The 21349-nt window shown below is 42.8% G+C and overlaps 2 protein-coding genes across 2 annotated transcripts; both read right to left on the reverse strand.

Moving 5' to 3' along the window:
• Positions 1-3112: 3112 nt before the first annotated feature.
• Positions 3113-6718, reverse strand: LOC119646443. Its single transcript, XM_038046894.1, has 2 exons — positions 5124-6718; positions 3113-4888 (listed from the first exon to the last, which is right to left on the reverse strand). The coding sequence occupies exon 2, from the start codon at positions 4882-4884 to the stop codon at positions 3934-3936; it is 951 nt and encodes a 316-aa protein (XP_037902822.1). The 5' UTR covers positions 4885-4888; positions 5124-6718; the 3' UTR covers positions 3113-3933.
• A 9245-nt stretch (positions 6719-15963) lies between these two features.
• LOC119661452 (pharyngeal muscle protein 2-like) lies at positions 15964-16236 on the reverse strand. Its single transcript, XM_038070803.1, has one exon. It carries the CDS (start codon positions 16234-16236, stop codon positions 15964-15966), a length of 273 nt encoding a protein of 90 aa, XP_037926731.1.
• Positions 16237-21349: the final 5113 nt, after the last annotated feature.

The following is a 21349-nucleotide window of genomic DNA, read 5'->3' on the forward strand; positions in this document are numbered from 1 at the left end:
TTCAGGAGGTGAGGTAGGAGTTGAGGGATTGGATGGAGAGGTTTAACTGGGATGGGCGGCATGGATATTTCTGGATGGGGTGTAGAGTATTAGGTCATCGGCATACTGGAGAGTTTTGACTGAGTAGGGAGTTGATGTGAAATGGTGTAGAGGGATGTTGTGTTATTTGCACTAGACTTCTTAAATTTCCGAGTGTAATTGATTCTTTACACCCTTGAGACCAAACTCAGTAATTTCATATTTTTGTATATATTTAACAACTTGAAAATCACTTTTAGAACGTCAGAGTTTAACTTAATTACGAATGAAAAATCCACTAATTGGAACGAAAGAGTTTAAATTCAAAGGCTGCACCAAAAGACAACCGACTATCCAGCAATTAGAGACAGAAGGGAACGATCCGTCTCCATGTGGTTCTCATGGCACACTTTCCTCGCTAGTCCTCCACTCCCGTGGCGAGCCCTACAAAGTTAAAAGTTCCGCGCCATCTATTTGTTCGCATTCGCAACATTCGAAATAAATTTCGAATGCTGCGAATCCTGCCGCGCCAGAATGTCAGCAGTCTAGAGTGAAAACAGGGTTGCCGAGAGGACCGAACCTTGCGGGAGGTACTGTAGGGATCAGATAAGGAGTCAAGGACTCTAACTTAGGATTGGCGGTTGGAAAGGAAGCTGAGGATAAGACGGCAGAGAAGAGGGTGAAATTTGAAGGAGTATGAGAGTTTGAAGATAAGGCCTTCGTGCCATACGGCTCCGAAGGCCTTCTGAATGTCTAGGAGGCAGGCAGTGGTGGGGATATCATTGTTAAGATTTCTGTAGAGGTCGGATTTCAGGATGAGGAGGGCATGTGATGTGCTATGAACTTTTTTGTTAGCGAATTGGAAATTAGGGATGGTATTGTGGTCGGAGATGTGGGAGAGTAAAAGGTCATGGATGGCGACTTCAAAAACTTTGGAAAGGGAGTTAAGTAGGGAAATTGGACGATAGCTGTTAGGATTAGATGCGGGTTCTTGTTTCTTGCGAATGGGGACGATGTGTGCTTGTTTCCAGGGAGTGGGGAAGTGGGCTATGATGAGGCAACGATTGAACAATTGTGAAATGAGAGGACTTAGGGTTTTAGCACACTTCTTGAGGATTATGGTAGGGATTTTATTAGGACCAGTGAATTTTTTGTTTTTGCGGGAAAGGCTGATGGAATCTTGAGAAAAGGATGGGATTGGGGCCCAAAAGTGAGGAGCGGGACCTGGAGGTGGAATTGGTAAGCTGGTGTAAACCGGGAAGTTGGTTGTAAGGTCGGCAAGGTGTTGGGATACCGAAGATTCGGTAGAAGGGTCTGAAAGGTGGAGGGTGGTGCGATGAGGTGCGGAGAAGGGTTTCGTCAATTGGTCGGCATGATCTTTAGGTGAAGTGTTGTGGGGAAGGGTGGTAGGAGTTTTGGATTTGGCGAAGTGGGGAACTCTACTTGTTCACGCTAACTTATTCTATTTATATTGTGATAGTGTTCAGGTCAACTTATTATAGCGTCACGTGCCCCATGTGGTGTACAAGTGTATGATGGTCACGGTGTACCCAATCCCTAGCGGCGGAAGGGCTTGAATACCTAGGTGAAGCTCTAAGGAAGATTTCGCAAAAGTAGTATAGACCGATTAACTCCTGACTCAAACCCAAGGGAGCAGCAATTGTTTAATTTCACTGGAAAGAAAGTTAGGAGGAGATTTGGTCGGAGTAACGAAAAAGGCTTAACTCCAGATGCCAACCAAAGGGAGCAGCAATCACTTAACTCCACTAATGAAAGACCTGTGGGGAGCTCTAGTTCAGAACTGTTTATTAGCAAATTACTTAGGTTAATTTATACTAAAAAATTGCTTACTAATCATTTGGCATTAAATCTAATTTTCTACTACTATCCGCAATTCCTTCATTAATTCGTTTCCAGGGGGTATGCAGATCAAGTTTCGTCTGTGCATACTTCGAATGGTTAATGCATTTGCACATGATAAGCGAGGGTCGCCGATAATGTTGCTCACTAATGTTTGTATGTAAATTCTATTCATACCAGGTGTCATCCATATCATATTTCTTTTGAATGAGCCATGGATGGCCGGGTGATATCTTCGACACCATCTTAAACTAACGAATGTAATTTTGTGTAGTTTTCAGGACTCTTACTCGTTAGCATCAGGCTCTAGGAGCCTGTCAACAACCCTTACGTTTGTCGGTAGTAGCTCAAAAAAATTGTGATAAACTCGTGAGACTAAAAGTTAAAGTTCCAACGGATAGAATAAATAAAAAAAAACTAAAATATAAATTTTAAGTTCTTTATTTAAAGTGTCTAAGAAAACCACTCGACGTGTAACGCGATTGAATTTTTGATCAAACTGAACGGGCTTGCGAAAACGAATCTAATTTTTATTGCATATTAGTGCTTACAGATGCAATAATCACTTTCAGGTCGTTGGGTCATTGCACCTGTAGAATTAGGCCGTTCACCGGCTGGCACTTGTGATCACATTAGTAGTATAGCTATGCGGGTTCTGCGCCAAAATCCTATGTATTTTTAAAGAGGGTTCCGATTTTACATTTTCCACCATCTTGGATTTTTCGGGTGACGTCATAAGCTTTCTCCTAACGAATTGCATAATATGCGGAGTTATTAATAATTAAATTAAAAAGCTCATTACATAATATTGCATTATATTGTGAAATAGCTTTGCTCGCTGTGAATATTGGCAGTGATATTTCATCTCAATAGATGGCGCTGTGTCAGTTAATGATGTGTAAAAGCTTAATGTAGAGGGATTGAGTTCGAATTGGTTCGGTGCTAAAATATTGATATTTAAATTTCTATTATTGCCCCACTTAAGTTAGATTAATAAGTACTACAATATACGCCAGCCAGTTCAGTCAGTTTTCAAATACACACGTATGCGGTAAATGCCTAATTCAATGCCTTCTCTTTGATGATCACTTACTTATCTGGTCAATGTGCCTCGGTGCTATATCCAATTGACAATTTGAGAAAGGAAAAATTGATATTTATCCAATATCGGTTGAAAGAAGTGAAGGGTAAATGAAGCTTCAAAGCAAGAAAACCAATATGGTAAAATAAGGAATTTATTTATTGAATTAATTAAGTATATTAGAATAGTGGATATAATTCATATTTTAAATTTAAAGGACATTCTAATACATAGTATAGTTTATTTGCTACGTTATCACTTATATCTACATCCATAATACATAATATTTTTTATTATGTACCTCTTATCATCATTAGCGTTCAGGGCAATTTTGAGTTGTCTTACTGAACTCACCTTATGTTTCTGAGATTGTATGAGATTTTGCTTTACTTCTTTTCGGGTGTTGTTTTTTAAACAGTCTACAAAATCATCGAATGATAATCTATTTTTTACAATTTGACTTTTAATTCCTTTAGATTTTTTCATTTTATCTTCACCCGCCACGCGAATTGCATACATTTTTGAGCGTAAACCAACGAATTCGGTCATAATTTTCCCATTATTCTCACCTTTCATAAGGCCTAATACTTTCTTGTTTACGGGGGGTATTCCAAAAATGTTATTAGAAGGATAATCACTAGTATCAAAGCGATCGCGACAATCACGTTTAATTACTTCGTGGAAATCGTGACATTCTATTTCATATATAAGGGAATCTGTATCCGTATAACACAATGTAGAGTTGAAACCAAATTCAGGAATCATATAATTATAGTGGAAATCATATATAGTGGTTTTTTGCCAAATCCAAAATACGCATGCCTACATATATCGACTTATTGAAGTAAATTTCAGATTTATTCAGTTCAATGGCTACAAAGTTCTCATTAAAAACAGTTGACGCTTTAAATTCAGGCTTTGCAATTAGCGATTCAGCTCCATACCGACCTGACCATTGTGTTACTATAATAGTTTCACAATGCCCAAGGAGACTGCCTAAAACTGAGAACTCTGTGAATTTTAGTAAGGTGTAGACCATGCTCCATTGCTTGCTTCAAGTTTCGGTAATGGATGATATATTTAACTTTATCTTTTAAAGTAGCCAACAATTTTTCTTCTTTTGATCCAGGCGGTACACTGCGTTCTGGACAGAAGGAGAGTTGATTGTGTAGATTATGTAATTCTTTCGGATATTCCAAATCTACTTCAAGGATATAGCCAATAGGTGAATCATCAGACACATCTTCTACTTTAAAATCTGCTGGATTTTCCAGCCACTCAAAACTATTTTGTGGTAGAAATTGGCACATTGCCCACTCATATTGATTATTAATATCATTATAAATCAAGAATTTAGACGGCTTAGTTGAATCGTAATCGCATATATATTTATTGTTTGCCTTCGAATAACGTTTTGAACATTGACTAAGTCCTCCTCTAATACCGCGTTCAAAAAACATTAACATATCTACATCAGTCAATAATTCTAAAGTAACATTAGTGCATTTGAGCATTGCATCCCAGGTATAACCAGGAAGTGTGAAGTAGAAAGCTGGATCAAGACCGTATGTATTATGAAAATTTGAACGAATTTCTTCAAAAACATCCGCCAGAAGAAGAACATCAATTTTTAGATACAAATCAGAGTATTCGCCCAGATTTTTTATTGAAAATTCCTCCCAAATTCTAAAGGTGAGCACATAATCTTTGTGACTTACACTTTCGTCATTTAATTTGTTATAAAACTGGGGAAAATCAGAGATCGCTGTTTCTGTGGATTTATCGAAAGAGTTAAAATAGTCATATCGATACAAAAGTTTGCGAGTTATGAGATTAAATTTATCTTCTGTAAGATCTGTGAATTGAGACTTTAAAATAGGAAACACGGTCAGGTACGATGATAATGTATCCAGACTATTTGCCATGAATCTGAAAGAATCAATAAAACGGAACTTAATTAAGTATCCTTCCAAATGTTTCGTGAATGAAATATATCGCTCTTTATTTATAGGCAGTAGATTAATGCGACCTCTTAACCCAGAAGCTAAATTCTCAATAATGAAATGGGAATCGTAGCCGCTAAGATTGTGAAAAATAACTGGAATTGTATGTGAATCTTTAAAATTAATGTTGCATGCATTATGGGCTACACCTCGGTATTTACCTGTAAGATGACAGTGATCTTGCACTTTAATATCGTTTATGGAAAACAATTTTTCGCATATGTGACATTTGCAAGCATTTTTAAAATTACTGGTTTCTTTTATAGTTAACTCAGTCAATGGAACAGGGGAAAGGAAAATCGACTGTAGATATTCAGCAATTTGTTTTCATTAATAAACCACTTTATGCAATCCTTCCCACGATAACTCTTGTAGAAAGATAAATTTTGATCATACGAACACTTAACATAATAACCTACATTACTGGGAATATGGTCTTGATACTTGTTTTTATCATTAATTGCTATCAGTAGACACTCTAAATCTGCATAAATTACAAAAGGAATTTCTAACTAAAATTCTTAAATTTCAGAAACATTGAATCTTGGGATGGTAACCGAATTTTACAATTGTTAAGTTTATTACAATCCTGAATATGCTTTTCTAAACGTGCTCGACTATAAAAATAATGAAGACATTGCTCACAAAATAAAATTTTGTTTTTATGTTGAGATACTTGTGAAGATAAAAGATAGATTGGCATATTCCTTGTGTATACACTTGAACTCATAATGTTCATCTTCGCCTTTAACAATTTTAAATTCACGACACAATTCTGCGTTGACTTTTAACGCTATTTCACTTTTAAGGATTCTTGTTATACGACGACGAAATAAACTTGACAAGCATGTAAAAAGTTAGCTTTGTTTTAGCTTGTTTTCAAGATTAGTGAGCACTCCAGTCCGTATTCGACTTTTAACAGCTGACTGCACGTCTTCCCATTTTACTGTATGCCTAACTGGACATAGATTCGAAGAAGAATGGTCAAAGCACACAGGTCGACGTAGTTTCACTTGTGTTCGCAAACCACTTAAAACACATATTGTATTGGCGATTTTTTTTCTAGCGCCAGTCGTTTTCGCATTCATTAGAGCAGAGTTAAGTTTTCTTAAATTTTTGCTGCATTCCTTAATGGTACCTTCTAGTAATTCCACATTCTTCTTAGTTAAATTTACTGCATTTTTTCGTTTGGAGTAATTTTAGAAAAAACAATATTTATGATTTATTTTTACGGATTTTATATCTGACAATAAACAAGCAACTAATTAATGCACATTACACGAACATTTAATTTCGTTTGTAATTGTCTTTATTTCACAACTTGAATATTGACACAATACACTTTAAAATTTGTTGCAATGCAACCTGTCTGCAACAGCTTTTCTACTTGAAAGATAAAGAGCGAATAACATGCATGTCGAAATTGCATCTCATATATAGATTTCAATTGCACCGCAGAACCCAATAATTAAAGCTCAGTAATTCAGAAACACATTATCTACAATAACAACAAATTATAAAGCACGTGTATTTAAACTACAGGTTAATTACAATGAAATGATAATATTAATTGAAAACTTTACCTAATAATTACCACAATTGATAGCTTATCCTGGAGTTTCACGAAACTTAGAAAACTTAAAGAATGTACATTCTTTATAATGATATTGATTATTATTGATTGATTGATTGATTGACTATCAGTATAATATTAATATTGTTATATGCGTTCTGGGTTCGTTTTGATTAAAAACACTATTTTCCGTTTTATTTACACACACACTTTATTTTACTAATTCAATTTAATCGCGGTTATACTAATTTCGCACTCTCGGCAACACCTTTCGCACATACCATACTCTCGCCCACGATTTCGCTTTTTATTTTATTTTTTTTGTAGCAGGCTCGCGTTCAGCTTGTTATACTTCGCCGAATTTGTGCGAGACTGTCCTCCGCTTTGCGAGAGCACTTACATCACCGTGTATATCTGGTCTCGAATATTCGCCGGATTTTCTCGCAGTCGGTGGAACCTGTTAGTATGGAACTTGCCAAACTTGTCAGTGTCCATTCGATTTGTCAGTTTAGCGTGTTTACGACACTACCCTCCCTTTAGTCCTTTCGCCCCGAAAGGGTGCCGCTTCTAATGTGTTGGGTCGTTAGCCGTATATGGTGCCAGACGGTCGATATGTACCACTTTCATCTTCGCTCTCGGTTTTCCGTGCCGTTGAATACGATAAACGACGTCATTGATGCGGGTAATCACCAGGTACGGCCCTTCCCAGTCCGCTTGTAGTTTCGGTGATAAACCTTTTTGTCGTTTCGGGTTGTAGAGCCACACCAGATCGTCAGCCTGGAAACCTGCGGTATTAGCCCGCCTGTCGTATCGTGTCTTCATGGTAAGCCATCAAGAATATGGGAATATGGCGGTCCCAATCGCGTCGATTCTCGCTAACGACCTTGGCAAGATGGTCCTTGAGGGTCTTGTTGAATCTTTCGACCATGCCGTCCGATTGAGGGTGTAACGGTGTCGTGCGAGTTTTTCGGATTCCCAACAAGTTGCACATTTCGCTGAATATCTGCGACTCGAAATTCCTTCCTTGGTCCGAATGGATTTCGTTCGGGACCCCGTAACGGCTTATCCAATTGAACACCAGCTGTTCGGCAATCGTGGTTGCTTCTTGGTTCGGGATTGCGTATACTTCAGGCCACTTGCTGAAATAGTCCGAGATCACTAAAGTGTAACGGTTACCATCATTTGTTTCCGGGAATGGTCCTGCGACATCGATGGCGATACGCTCGAAGGGTACCCCCACATTGTAGAGCTGCATTTTTCCACGAGGTTTGTGTTTTGGGCCTTTGACAGACGCGCATGCATGGCATTTACGGCACCAGTCTTCAACGTCTTCTCGCGCGTGCATCCAGTAGAAGCGCTCACGGACCTTCGCCAAAGTTTTGTTGACACCTAAATGTCCTCCGGTTGCGCCTTCGTGCAGTTCTGCCAGTACTTCTTTTACCCTGGAACGTGGAAGTAGTAGCTGCATCCGATGTTGCTGACCGTCCGGTGATTCCCATTTCCATTTCAGGACACCATTTTCAATATGCAGGGAGTCCCATTGTGCCCAGTAGCTCTTCAACGTGGCGCTTTTGTCCGATATATCCGCCCAGGCAGGACGCTGACTCTTTTCCTTCGCTGTAATGATTAAACCGATGTCCTCGTCGTCCAATTGAGCCTTGCGTATTTCTTCCGCAGACCATCCAATTTCTGGTTCCACCGCTAACGCGTTGACTTCGATTTCGGTCGCCTTGTGTTCCATCTTCCAACAATGTTTGCAATCCTGTGGGCAAGGCCGTCGAGATAATGCGTCAGCATTGCTGTGGGTGCGACCTTTCCGATGTACGATTTCAAAGTCATAGGCTTGCAATCGTTCGATCCATCGGGCAATTTGTCCTTCCGGATTTTTAAAATTTAACAGCCATCGTAGTGCCCCATGGTCGGTCCGGACTATGAACTTCTGGCCATACAGGTATTTGTGGTAATGTTTGGTCGCCTCTACAACCGCCAATAATTCCCTGCGGGTGACGCAATAATTCCTTTCACTCTTTGACAGTACTCGGCTGTAAAATGAAATTGGTCTCTCCTCGCAGTCCACTTCCTGCGACAGTACTGCGCCTATCCCGATATTGCTGGCATCGGTGTCGATGGTGAAGGTTACTCCCGGTCGTGGATATTCCAGCATGGGTGCTTCGATTAGTTTAGCTTTGAGTGTATCGAACGCATTCTGGCATTGCTCGTCCCATTTGTATGGCCGGTGCTTCTCCGTCAGTTGATGTAAACATTTGGCGATTTGCGCGAAGTCCTTCACGAATCGTCGGTAATATGTGGCTAGCCCCAGGAAACTGCGTAGCTGACGTTTGTCTTTCGGTGTTGGCCAATCCTTTATTGACTTGATTTTATCCGGATCGGTTTTAATTCCATCGGCAGAAACTGTATGGCCCAGATATTTTACTTCCTTAGCAAACAAGGTGCACTTCTTCGGGCTAAGTTTTAGGTTTGCAGATCGTAGCCTTAGGAATACTTCTCGAAGATTTTTCAGATGTTCCTCGAAACTCCGACCGATCACGATTATGTCGTCGAGATACACTAGACAAACTTGCCAGCTGAGTCCTCGAAGTACGCATTCCATCAGCCTTTCGAACGTTGCTGGAGCATTGCATAGACCGAATGGCATCACCACAAACTGCCATAGCCCCGATCCAACAGAAAAGGCAGTCTTTTCTCGATCGCTTTCCTCGATTTCCACTTGCCAGTATCCACTTATTAGGTCCAGAGTCGAAAACCATACTGATCCTACAAGTGTATCCATAATGTCATCGATGCGCGGCAGCGGGTAGTTATCCTTCTTAGTGACATCATTTAGTTGCCGATAGTCTACACAGAATCGAGTGCTTCCGTCCTTCTTTTTGACCAAGACCACCGGTGACCTCCATGGACTATTTGATGGCTCAATGATTCCCTGTTTTTCCATGTCGGCCATCATTTTATCGACTTCAGGTTGCTTAGCGAGTGGTAGTCGACGAGGTGCCTGCCGGATAGGCTTTGGATCTCCAGTGTTGATTCGATGAGTTACCAGCTTCGTCCTTCCGCGATCATCGCTGCTTTCGGCAAAGACGAAGAGATTAACTTTATCACAATACTTTGATCACTTTCTGAATTAGGGCAATCCAACTGGGATCTTTGTGTTTCGTGTGTTCGCCGCCGCGGTTGGGAACAGAAGAGACCGGCTTATTTCCATGCGGTCCTTACTGTCCCAACCAACGGCAATTTTCCACCGCTAATTCTCCACTCCCCGGGTGCGTTCCGAAAATGAGCGAGTGGAGAGTTTCGCGTCATCTACCCGTCCGCATCCGCAACATTCGAAATAAATTTCGAATGCTGCAGATCCTGCCGCGCCACATCACTCCGCCCCCAGACGAAACCTAGGGGGTTTCGGCGACGGATCCCCGAACTTCGTTCGCCGTTAATCCACAAAGCGGACACGACGCTGCTTCGGGCGCACACGGGTTTCAGCCTGGACAAAGAGACCGCCTTTTTGTGACCACCGATCTCGAGCTGGAAGAAATGCTCTCCCCTCTCGAGAACGCGGTACGGGCCCTCATATGGAGGCTGCAGCGGCTTCCGGACGGCATCCGTCCTGATCAGCACGTGCGTGCATGTGTCCAGTTCCTTGGGCGAACAAGCAGGTATGGACGAGTGTCGAGTGGGTGGTGGCGCTTTGATGCGTCGGAGATTGTCCCTCAGCAGACGCACCAACGTCCGTGAGACTCGATCTCTTGTCGAAGACCGGATCGCTTGGGAGTCTTGGGTTCTCCCCGTATACCAGCTCCGCGGGGCTGGCAGCAAATTCCTCTCGGCGGGTTGTACGAAGGCCGAGAAGGACGAGAGGCAAGACTTGAGTCCAGGACGGGTCGTCGCGTGCCATAATGGCGGCTTTCAGCGTCCGGTGCCAACGTTCTAGCATCCCATTGGATTGCGGGTGGTATGCAGTAGTCCGCTGGCGTTTAAAACCCAGGAGTTTGCCTAACTCGGAGAAAAGGGTGGACTCAAATTGCATTCCCTGATCAGTGATGACCACTGCAGGGACGCCAAAGCGAGGTATCCACTCTCGGCAGAGGGCTTCGGCACAAGATTGCGCCGTAATGTCTTTCAGAGGTATTGCTTCAGGCCAACGCGTGAACCTGTCGATGATTGTGAAGCAATACTTGTAACCGTGCGAGTCTCGCAAAGGCCCTATTATGTCGAGGTGTATCGTGTGGAAACGCTTGATAGTGCGGGGGAATGAGCCCACTTCTTTCCTTATATGCCTGGAGACTTTACACTTTTGGCATGCGATGCACTCTCTGGCCCAAGAATTGATATCCTTGTTCATGGAGGGCCAGAAGTATTTTCCGGTGACTAACCGGTTTGTTGTCCTGATGCCAGGATGCGCCAAGTCGTGAACTGCGTGGAACACTTCCTTGCGAAATGTGGCCGGAATGTATGGCCGAGGTCCCTTTTCCGAGTCTTCGCAGCAGAGCGAGAGGTTTGAGCCGAAGATGGGCAACTCCCGAAATTTGTATTTGGGGTTGGATTTGAGGCTCTGAAGTGCTGCGTCATCCTCCTGCGCCTTGGCAATAGCCGAGAAATCGAGTGCGGCGGGGATGTTAACCTCGGAGACACGAGACAAAGCGTCAGCAACTATGTTGTCCTTGCCGGACACGTGCTGGATGTCTGACGTAAACTGGCTTATGAAGCTCAGGTGTCGAAGCTGACGAGGGGACGCTTTGTCGGGCTTTTGTTTGAAAGCAAAAGTGAGAGGCTTATGGTCCGTGAACACTGTGAACGGCCTGCCTTCTAGGGAGAAACGGAAGTATTTGATGGACAAGTACGCGGCGAGCAGTTCGCGATCGTAGGTGCTGTAGTTCCGTTGAGCGGGATTCAACTGCTTCGAGAAGAAGCTCAACGGCTGCCAAATTTGATCCACCTTTTGGTGAAGGGCAGCACCTACTGCGATGTCAGAGGCATCAACAAAAACGGCTAGGGGTGCATCTTGCCTAGGAAATGCCAAAAGTGTAGCATCAGCCAGTTGCTGTCGGGATTGATTGAACGCGCGGACAGCCTCTTCAGACCACACAATCTCTCGTGTGTCTTTTATTTTGGGGCCAGACAAGTACGCGTTCAAAACGGACTGGTGATGGGCGGCCTTGGGCAGGAAACGACGGTAAAAGTTTAGCATGCCCAAGAACCTCCTCAACTCCCTCACTGTTTTTGGACGCGGGAAGCTTGTGATTGCTTGCACCTTGTCTGGGTCGGGCTGTATTCCTTCAGAGGAAATGGAGTGGCCGAGGAATCTCACCTGTTGTTGAAGGAATTTGCATTTCTCAACGTTTAGGACTAAACCGGCCTCAAGGAGACGTTGAAAAATGCACTCGAGATGGGCTAAGTGCTCAGACTCAGTGGAAGAAGCGACCAAAACATCATCCAAATAGACGAAACAGAAATCGAGGTTTCGCAGGACTGAGTGGATGAACCTTTGAAAGGTTTGCGCCGCATTGCACAATCCGAAAGTCATTCGGGTGAACTCGAAGAGTCCAAAGGGTGTGCATATTGCCGTCTTTGGAATGTCTTCAGGAGCTACTGGGATTTGGTGGTATGCCTTGGATAAGTCCAAGGTCGAAAAGATGCGGCAATTCGCGAGGTGATGCGCAAAGTCGTGGATGAGTGGAATCGGATATCGGTCAGGAACAGTCTGTGCGTTTAGCCTTCTGTAATCCCCACAGGGACGCCATTCGCCATTTGGCTTAGGGACCATATGTAAAGGGGAAGACTAACAGCTGTTTGAGGGCCTGCAGATACCCTGCTGAACAAGTTGTTCAAATTCTTTCCGCGCGATAGCCAGTTTCTGGGGTGGTAGAGGACGCACCTTCGAGAAAATCGGGGAACCAGTAGTATTTATGTGGTGCTGCACATTGTGCTTCACTGATTTCGAGAGACTACACTCGGTAGTAATCTGGCTGAACTTTTGGAGGAGTGTCCGAACACGAGAGTCGGTGATGTCTTCCAAAAGAACGGAAAGGTTATTGTCAGCGTGAGATACCATTTGGCCCGTCGAATTTAGGTTGGTTGTGGGGTCTATAAGGGACTTATTTTGCAAGTCCACCAGCAACCCATAGTGACACAAGAAGTCTGCGCCTAATATGGGGAAGCTGACATCCGCCAGGATGAAACGCCACGGAAACGTCCTACGCAAGCCAAGACTCACGTCCACTTGCCTGTACCCGTAAGTATTGATGCGGGAGGAATTTGCTGCCGCCAGTTTGAGGGGTTGTGGATATAGTCGATGATGCCGGGGTACGGGAAGAACCGAAACCTCCGCACCCGTGTCGACGAGGTAGTTGCGCCTGCTGAGGGGGTCGAAAATAGTTAGGCGACGTGGCGCTGCGTTCTGGGTGGCCGTCGCCAAGACCCCCCGCGGACCTAGTTTTTTGCGGTAGGCGCGAATTTGCAAGGTAGCGTACATCTTGTCGCTTTATCTCCGAAGTTACGATGGTACCAGCAAATACCTGTGTCCGTAGGCTGTCTTGACGACCTGCTACCCGAACGCCCTTTTCGTGTGGCAGATCGTGAGCGAGCTCGCGACCTGGCACTCGAACGCTGAGCGTCCAACGTCGCCCGCATCTCGGCCACGCTGGCCGTTAAAGCCGCTATCTCGCGCCGTAGGTAGCTCACCTCATCCGACTGGACTGTGGTTGAACGGCCGCTATGGTTGGGCGAACGTACACCTCCTGTACCTGGTCGGCCGTCGCTGCTAGTTCCTCCAAGGAACCGGAGACGCAGGCTAGGATCGCCTGGGTGCCCTCCGGGAGCCGACGCAGCCAGAGCGACTTGATCAGATCGTCGCCGATCTTGCTCCCACCCAATTGCCTCATTTCACGAAGCAATTGGCTGGGAGTTCGATCACCCAACGTTAAACCCGCCAGCAAGTGGTCTAATTTTGCCGAATCGCTTGCCGACAGGCGCCTGATCAACTCGCTCTTGAGCTGCGAGTACGATGCCGACTTCACTACGTCGGACACCAGAAGTATGGACTCCCCGTCCAGGCCGACCACTGCGTAGTTGAAGCGGGTCGCGTCCGATGTGATGCCGGACATTTGGAACTGCGCTTCCAAATGCACGAACCACAGCTCGGGGTTCCGCCGCCAAAACGGAGGAACGCGTACGGCTAGGGCGGTCATTTGCGGGTCCTGTATCGGGGTCACCAATTTAGCAATAAATTAAATTAGTTTATTTAAAACACAAAAAGATTAACTTTATCACAATACTTTGATCACTTTCTGAATTAGGGCAATCCAACTGGGATCTTTGTGTTTCGTGTGTTCGCCGCCGCGGTTGGGAACAGAAGAGACCGGCTTATTTCCATGCGGTCCTTATTGTCCCAACCAACGGCAATTTTCCACCGCTAATTCTCCACTCCCCGGGTGCGTTCCGAAAATGAGCGAGTGGAGAGTTTCGCGCCATCTACCCGTCCGCATCCGCAACATTCGAAATAAATTTCGAATGCTGCAGATCCTGCCGCGCCACAGATACTTGTCGCAATGGCACCTCAGCTTTCATTTCACTCGATTCCAGCCTCGTTATCGTTGCCACTGGTTCGCAGAGACCGATTACGTCACCCTGTTTTATGGCTACTGGCCTTTCCGATGTGTTTAGGACTCTTATCGGTATTACATTGTCGTCGCGTGGTTTGATCAGTATTCTTGCCAGCATTAGATTTTTGACGGCTGGCGTTTTCGTTGGCTCCACGAGATAGAACCTGTGGCCTTGCGGATAGCCGTCTATTTTTGCAGATATTAAATTTTCCGATAACGGTGAAATGGTCGTATTGCTGTCTATGATCACTCGCAGCCTTTAAGCTTCCATATGTGTGATTTCTATCGGAACTTCGACTTTGAAGTCGAGTGAGAAGCCGTGCGCTTTGAGGAAATCCATTCCGATGATGCATTCGTCAGTAATATTCACCACTAGGAAATCGTGCCTGAATTCCAGGTCGCCAAGCTGAACCTTTCGGTTGACCTATCCTATTACTGGTACTGCTTCCCCTGTCGCTGTTCTAAGCACGTAGTTACTGGATCCAAATAACCTCACATTCGCTATGTCTGGCCTCAGAATCGACTTCATTGCGCCAGTGTCGATAGTTATAACTCGCCATTCGCCGTTGATCCGTCCGCTTAAGCTCAAGTCATGATCGTTTTTGTGAAGACGGGCGATTATGATGGTGTTGTCGTCGGGGCCACAGATTCTATTAGCCAACTTCTGCCCCACGAAATTGGCTTTTACTCGTTTCCCGCTTCCTCGACGGGAGAGGCGGGAGAGGCAGAATTGCGCGCCGTTCGTCTGCGCATAGCTGCACAATGTTGGCAGAAGTATGCCCGTTGTGGCTTTTTACAGTCACGTTTTAGGTGACCCTTTTCTCCACAATTCCAGCATCTTGGTGCTCCTGCTGCCGATGACTCCTTTAAAATTTCGGCTCGTCGACACTCGCAGTCGTGAACCCGTTCTTCAGCTACCTCTCGAACTTTTGCAGCGGTTTTGCACTCCTCTCTGCTGGCTAGGTAGCGTAGGCTGTACGAGAGCGCCTGTTGGACAGAATTTCTCTGTTCGGCCATCGTCACGGCATGTTTCAGCTCGGGGTCTCGTAAAGCATTGATGAAAGCGTCGACTCCTTGCACGGTGCGGCTTTCCGGACTCTCTGGGTAGCCAAGAAGTGCCAGCCTCTCGATATCCTGGGCAAGTTCCTGAAGTGTTTCACCAGGCTTCTGCACTCGTCCTCGTAGCTGAGATCGATAGACGGAGATTAGGTTGCTGTCACCGTATCGAGTCTCCAAGGCTGTGATAAGAGCACCATAATGCTTCTGTTTCTCTGCAGGAAGTGTTTGGAGGATAGCGGCAGCTGGTCCTTTTAATGCCAATACCAACGCGGTCGCCCGCTCCTCATCGGTCCAGCGGTTATGAATGGCGGCTGCTTCGAATTGCGTTTTGTATACGCCCCATGGAATTTGTTCGTCGAATATTGGGGCTTTCAGGCTCTTTACCGCTGCTCATTCAATTGTCACGCTACCATTCTGCTGTATTCCCTCGAGCCGCTGGGTTAGTTCCTTGATTCTGTCATCAACTTCCTCCTTGAGCTGCAACGTTCGTTTGTCGACTTTCTCGATTTTGTCATTTAGGCCTTCTTCCGTTTTCCGGATTTCCTCGCGGACTTCGCAGAACCTCGAATCGATTTTCGTCAGTTGATCGGTAATAACCGTCGTCTTTGTTGCCTGCTCCTCGAATCGTTGATTCATCGACACAGTTTGTTCTTCGAGGCGTTGATTTATCGATGCTGTTATTGATGTTGATTGCTCCTCGAATCGTTGATTCATCGCTGATGTTATTGAATTTATCGATACAGTTTGTTGCTCGAGTCATTGATTCATCGTCGATGTCATAGCTGACAGCATTTCCATTATTTTGTCGGTTTTGGTTGGCGCCTGCTCGGGGGATTGTTCAGTTTCCGAGTCATCCGATAATTCTTTCGCTTCCGGGAATTCGTAGGTATCCGGGTCGAATCCTTCGTTCGTGAGGGCTTCTATTAATTCCGCTAAAAGGCTGGCTTTATTACCTCGCGTCGGCAATCCTCGTTTCGCGAGCTCAGCCTTTAGCTCACTCACCTTAAGCGAATAAATATCTCGCGGCATTTCCGACTATTTTACACTGCTCTGTTTTTTTTTTTTCACACAGTTCAGAGTCACTCACAGTCACTTTTTTTGTTTTTAATCCCACTTCTGACACCAATATTATATGCGTTCTGGGTTCGTTTTGATTAAAAACACTATTTTCCGTTTTATTTACACACACACTTTATTTTACTAATTCAATTTAATCGCGGTTATACTAATTTCGCACTCTCGGCAACACCTTTCGCACATACGATACTCTCGCCCACGATTTCGCTTTTTATTTTATTTTTGTAGCAGGCTCGCGTTCGGCTTGTTATACTTCGCCGAATGTGTGCGAGACTGTCCTCCGCTTTGCGAGAGCACTTACATCACCGTGTATATCTGGTCTCGAATATTCGCCGGATTTTCTCGCGGTCGGTGGAACCTGTTAGTGTGGAACTTGTCAAACTTGTCAGAGTCCATTCTTTTTGTCAGTTTAGCGTGTTTACGACAATATTAATTAATTAAATTAATTATTACAATATATTACAATATTAATTACAATATAATACAATGCAATATTAATATTAATAATTAATATTAATATGTGAAATGCAATGTAATATTAAAATTCGAATGGATTGCTCCCAATGTATAGTGGCTTGCATCGGTGGTAAGGGTAAAGGTTTTGTTAAAATCAGGATAGGCTAAAATTGGGTCTCATTAGTAAGTAATATTTTCAACATCGTAAAGCTGAATTTTGTTTTGGGATGAGCTTGTCCTTAGCCCACCATCTACTTGATGGCGGGCTGCACATATTTGAGAAGCAACTTACTTCTTCTATTCAGTGCGCGGACTACTCTTTCGTGGGCGAGCGCCCAGTACTTTCAAAATTTTTTAAATATTTGTTATACGGTTTCGATCGCGGGGCAGAGGCGATCTCATCAGACGCTGCCTCAGCGCCTCTACCCTGCGGAGCAGCGTGACCGAAAGCGGCAACAGGTGGCAATTGGCTCGTTTATATGCAATTCAAAACCCGCCAAGGGTATGAATTACAACGACCGAAATCGCATTTGTTTGAACCTACAACTGGTTAGAGCTAATAAAAATGAATTTTGTTTTGGGATGAGCTTGTCCTTAGCCCTTAGGATTTCGTCAATGTTTGGGATCGGATATTTGTCATCTACTCTTACTTTATTAAGTTTCCGGTAGTCAATGACTATCCGCCATTTGGGTTTTCCACTGGAATCTAACTTCTTTGGTACGATCCAGATCGGAGCTGAATTAGGGGAATTACTAGGCCGAATTATTTTGTTTTTTAGCATCTCCTTTATCTGCCTTTCCACTTCGTCCTTATGTACGTAAGGGTATCGGTATGATTTGACATAAATGGGTACATCGTTAGTGGTTCTAATTTTATGTTTAATTGCATTTGCGAAGGTAAGATCTGAGTTTTCCTTGTAAAATACACTTGGGAATTTCTTTATTACTACTCAACGACGAAACCGGCAACGACAACGGATTAACGACTTGCGCATTTTATCATGGAATGTGCGCTCCCTGTACAGAGATAAAGCTGATGAGCAGCTAGCCGATACCCTGTCCCAAAATACGGCTGATATAACAGCGTTACAAGAGATGCGATGGACAGGGACCGGTTTCCTGGAGAAGAGCCGCTACACCATATATTATAGTGGCCATCCAGTAAACCATGTGCTCGGAGTAGGTTTCTTAGTCAGCCAAAACCACTTTTGCTGCTCAAGGTATCCTAATCCATCCTTAAGTTGACATGTTATTTTCATCATGCATTGATAGGGAGGTTCGAATAGAAGAGGTATGGTCTTTCCGTTTATCATTAATTGACTATTTTTATGGTCAATTACGATATCAAATCGCTTAAGAATATCCTTGCCAATAAGACCGTCAAAATGTTCATGAAACTTGCACACCAAAAATTCTATCATTTCACTTGGGTTACCCAATTCTACAAATAATGGTATCCCTACCCTTTCTGGAATCTCCACATTATGGTTTAAGGTTTTTAATAAGATTTTCCCCCTGGAATTCGCCATTTAGGATTATGTAATCCAGGCCAGGATTAATTAAGGAATGTGTAGCACCTGTATCTATTATAAGTTTGAGGGGATTTAAATTTGTTTTAACAACTATATGGGGAAGGTTTCTATTGAGGCCAGTGAAGGAAAATTTTCGATTTCGTTTTTATTTATGTCCATAGGTTCAGGGGGGGAAGGTTGGAACCCTATGTTATTTGCTAGTCTGTTTAAATCGTTGTTAAATGGGCCAAAGTTAGCATTATGATGTCGTGGATTATGGTTTTGAGGATAATTGTGATTGTGCGAACTATTCTGATGTTAGTTCTGCTCATTATTATGGTAATGTCTGTTCTGTTTATTTGGTTGGTAGTAATTATTGCGATGTTGTTTGGAAGATGAATTGTTATGATTATTGTTTGTATCGTCAATGTCGTTTTTTGGTCTGGATTGTCGGTTCTGAATTTGTCCACTCGCATCAACATATGCGTAACCTGAGTTGAACAATAAGTCCATTGCATCCTCTAATGTTAATGGATTTCTACAAGTTAGAACAGTTTTCATTGGCTCGGGAATCCTGCTTTTGAAAATATTTAGAGCAGATCTTTTGTTATTTGCGACTACTTCACTCATATCATCACCTAAACCTAAGATGGAAAGGGTTTTGTTGTTAAGCCTACGCAATTTGCTTTTTATTTCATTATAAAAATCGGCACTATGAGTTTTGAATGTCACAGCTCTTAACTCATCATATAGTTATTCAGAAGTTTTTTTATCTCTAAAATTATTTATCAGGACATTTTTTATGTCTACCCAGGCAATTGCTTGATAATTTATTTCAATTGCTTCTCGTGCTCGTCCTCTTAATCTGCCCTTAATTAAATCTGAGAAGAGTAATTGGGATGCTTCATCGAAAGTTTGGAGGAACGGATGAACATGATCAACTAGATCAATGAATGTTTGTAATTCTTTAGGGTCACTATTCAGGCAACGTTTGCAAATATTTCATTGGGTCAATAACTACGGACCTTTGTGCCATTTTATTGTTCCATGGGTTTGTCAGGTCTGTGTCTTACAAAGATCTTTACAATGCAAGTTCTATATAGAAGGCTTAAAAGTTTCTTAAAGTAATAAAACGATGACCCACGTTGGTAGGTCTTCCTCGAGATGTTACAGGTTCCACAGCACAGCTAGTGGACAGCACTATATAAGTTAATAAAAATATCGGGTTGTTATATTAAAAAAAAAACAATTTATTGCTTCATGCCTGTTTGGCATTCTAATTACAACTAACTACAATTTTTTGAAACATAAAAGAAATTAATTTGATTTTGCCTAATGTGCAATCATGCGATTTCCTCGATTGCACCGATGACCCCAATAGTTGCAGACGTCGCTTTTGGATGTGGTGCTGACACAGGTGTGTTTGCGCGTGCAGCATTTCCGTTCGGGTTAACTCGCCCGGCTTTAAATGCGATAGTCCCCAATCGCTAAAAGAATCGTATGTCGTTGAACCTGACCTTGGTAGTTGCTGATCGTGGATCTGATGTTGGAATTGATGTTGGCGGTTCTGGATCGGATTTCGAAGACGACGATGATGTCGGAACCGGTGATGGTAGTTCCGTCGATCGCTTAACCTTTATTTCTGAAACGATATTCTTAGTTTTGAATTTTAAGCATAACTGGAAGGAAATGATGAAAGCGATAAAAACGCCAATTATGGTAAGTGTTGAGTATGTTGTTATTCGATGGATGCTAGTTTCGGTACGCATAAGTTGAATCTCGCTGGTGTTGTTTATATGGAGATTCTTCATCATTTGTAGTGAGAGTACTTCCTGGTAAGTGTTAACTTCTGGAGATGGTTGTAATATGGCAGGTAGCACATTCATCGTTGTTATATCGCGATTGACAAAGGTCCTTCCATTTACCGTTAAGCTCGTGTTATGGATTTTGACTAAATAGGTACCGTTTAGTTTATGGGCTATCTGCTCAGCTTCGATTGTACCAGTAAATTGGTTCAGCAAAATGGTACCGGATGCAATCTCTTCAATGGTTGGTATGTGCGCATTGCTGGTTGTCTTGCATGTGGCTGTAAGGCTTTTCATCAGGTTTGGTATGCAAGAGGTGTTTGAGATATCCAAAATTTCATCCGATTTACAAATGGTTAAAGAATTTACATTTTTACAGTTTTCAATTACGCCAAATACTTGTTCATCATTTTTCAAAATTTTACTAAATTCGATGAAATTGATAATATGTTTTTTCTTTACAGCTTTAATTAATAATGTTTCATAGATAGGCTTAGTCGTCAAAGGAATATTTATAATGTACAGTAAACATGACAAATTTGTTATTATTTTTACTTCCGCGAAATCTAAAGCTTCTTCTATTGTGGAGTACGGTACAAATTCTTTATCTAAAATGTCAGTAGCTAATTTCATTTCTATTTTTGATAAAATAATTGAGTTAACGACGCCTAATTTTGCCCAATGAATTGCTAGGTTTATATTTTTCAATTCTTCTTTAATTATTGACAATCTGAATTTAACATCTAATATCATATCATAATTTGTTTTGTTGCTTTCCTTAAATAATTTCTGAATTTCGTTTGCGATTTGTGTAATATTATTGATTCTTTCAGTGTACATTTGATTGATTAGAACCTGTCTATTATTATTTTCTAACATATTGTTAATTTTTGCTTTTATAGTGACAAAGTCCTCGTGATCTGGATTACCTGCAATCCATTTCCAAGTACTGCCGATAAAATCAAGTGACCTTTTAATTTTTCGTGGTTTTAGATTTCGAATAAATTCCTGAATTTGCTTGAGCTCGTAAGATAAATGAGATGAGAAAGAATAGTGCCTGACTTCTGGGAGATTAAGAACAGGTTCAATATCTGTTACGAAGCGCTCGTATTGATCGATGTTGATAGTGTGGATCAATTTAAAATTTCCGTCTTGTATTTTTGCTCTTCCTGTGTGAAACAAGACGATTTGGGAGTTCGAGAAGTCCAAAATCTCAATTTTGGCGTTTACCAAGTAGGGTAAGATCCTGAAAAGGGAAGACTAGTTACGTATGTGGCTTTTATGTATGATTTT

The sequence above is a fragment of the Hermetia illucens genome, chromosome 1 (assembly GCF_905115235.1).
Source record: "Hermetia illucens chromosome 1, iHerIll2.2.curated.20191125, whole genome shotgun sequence".
In the NCBI taxonomy this organism is placed as follows: Eukaryota; Metazoa; Arthropoda; class Insecta; order Diptera; family Stratiomyidae; genus Hermetia; species Hermetia illucens.

Bases quoted from the DNA above. Each gene is read 5' to 3' on its own strand.
- LOC119646443 (XM_038046894.1), bottom strand. From the start codon at position 4,884: ATGGCAAATAGTCTGGATACATTATCATCGTACCTGACCGTGTTTCCT.
- LOC119661452 (XM_038070803.1), bottom strand. From the start codon at position 16,236: ATGCCGCGAGATATTTATTCGCTTAAGGTGAGTGAGCTAAAGGCTGAG.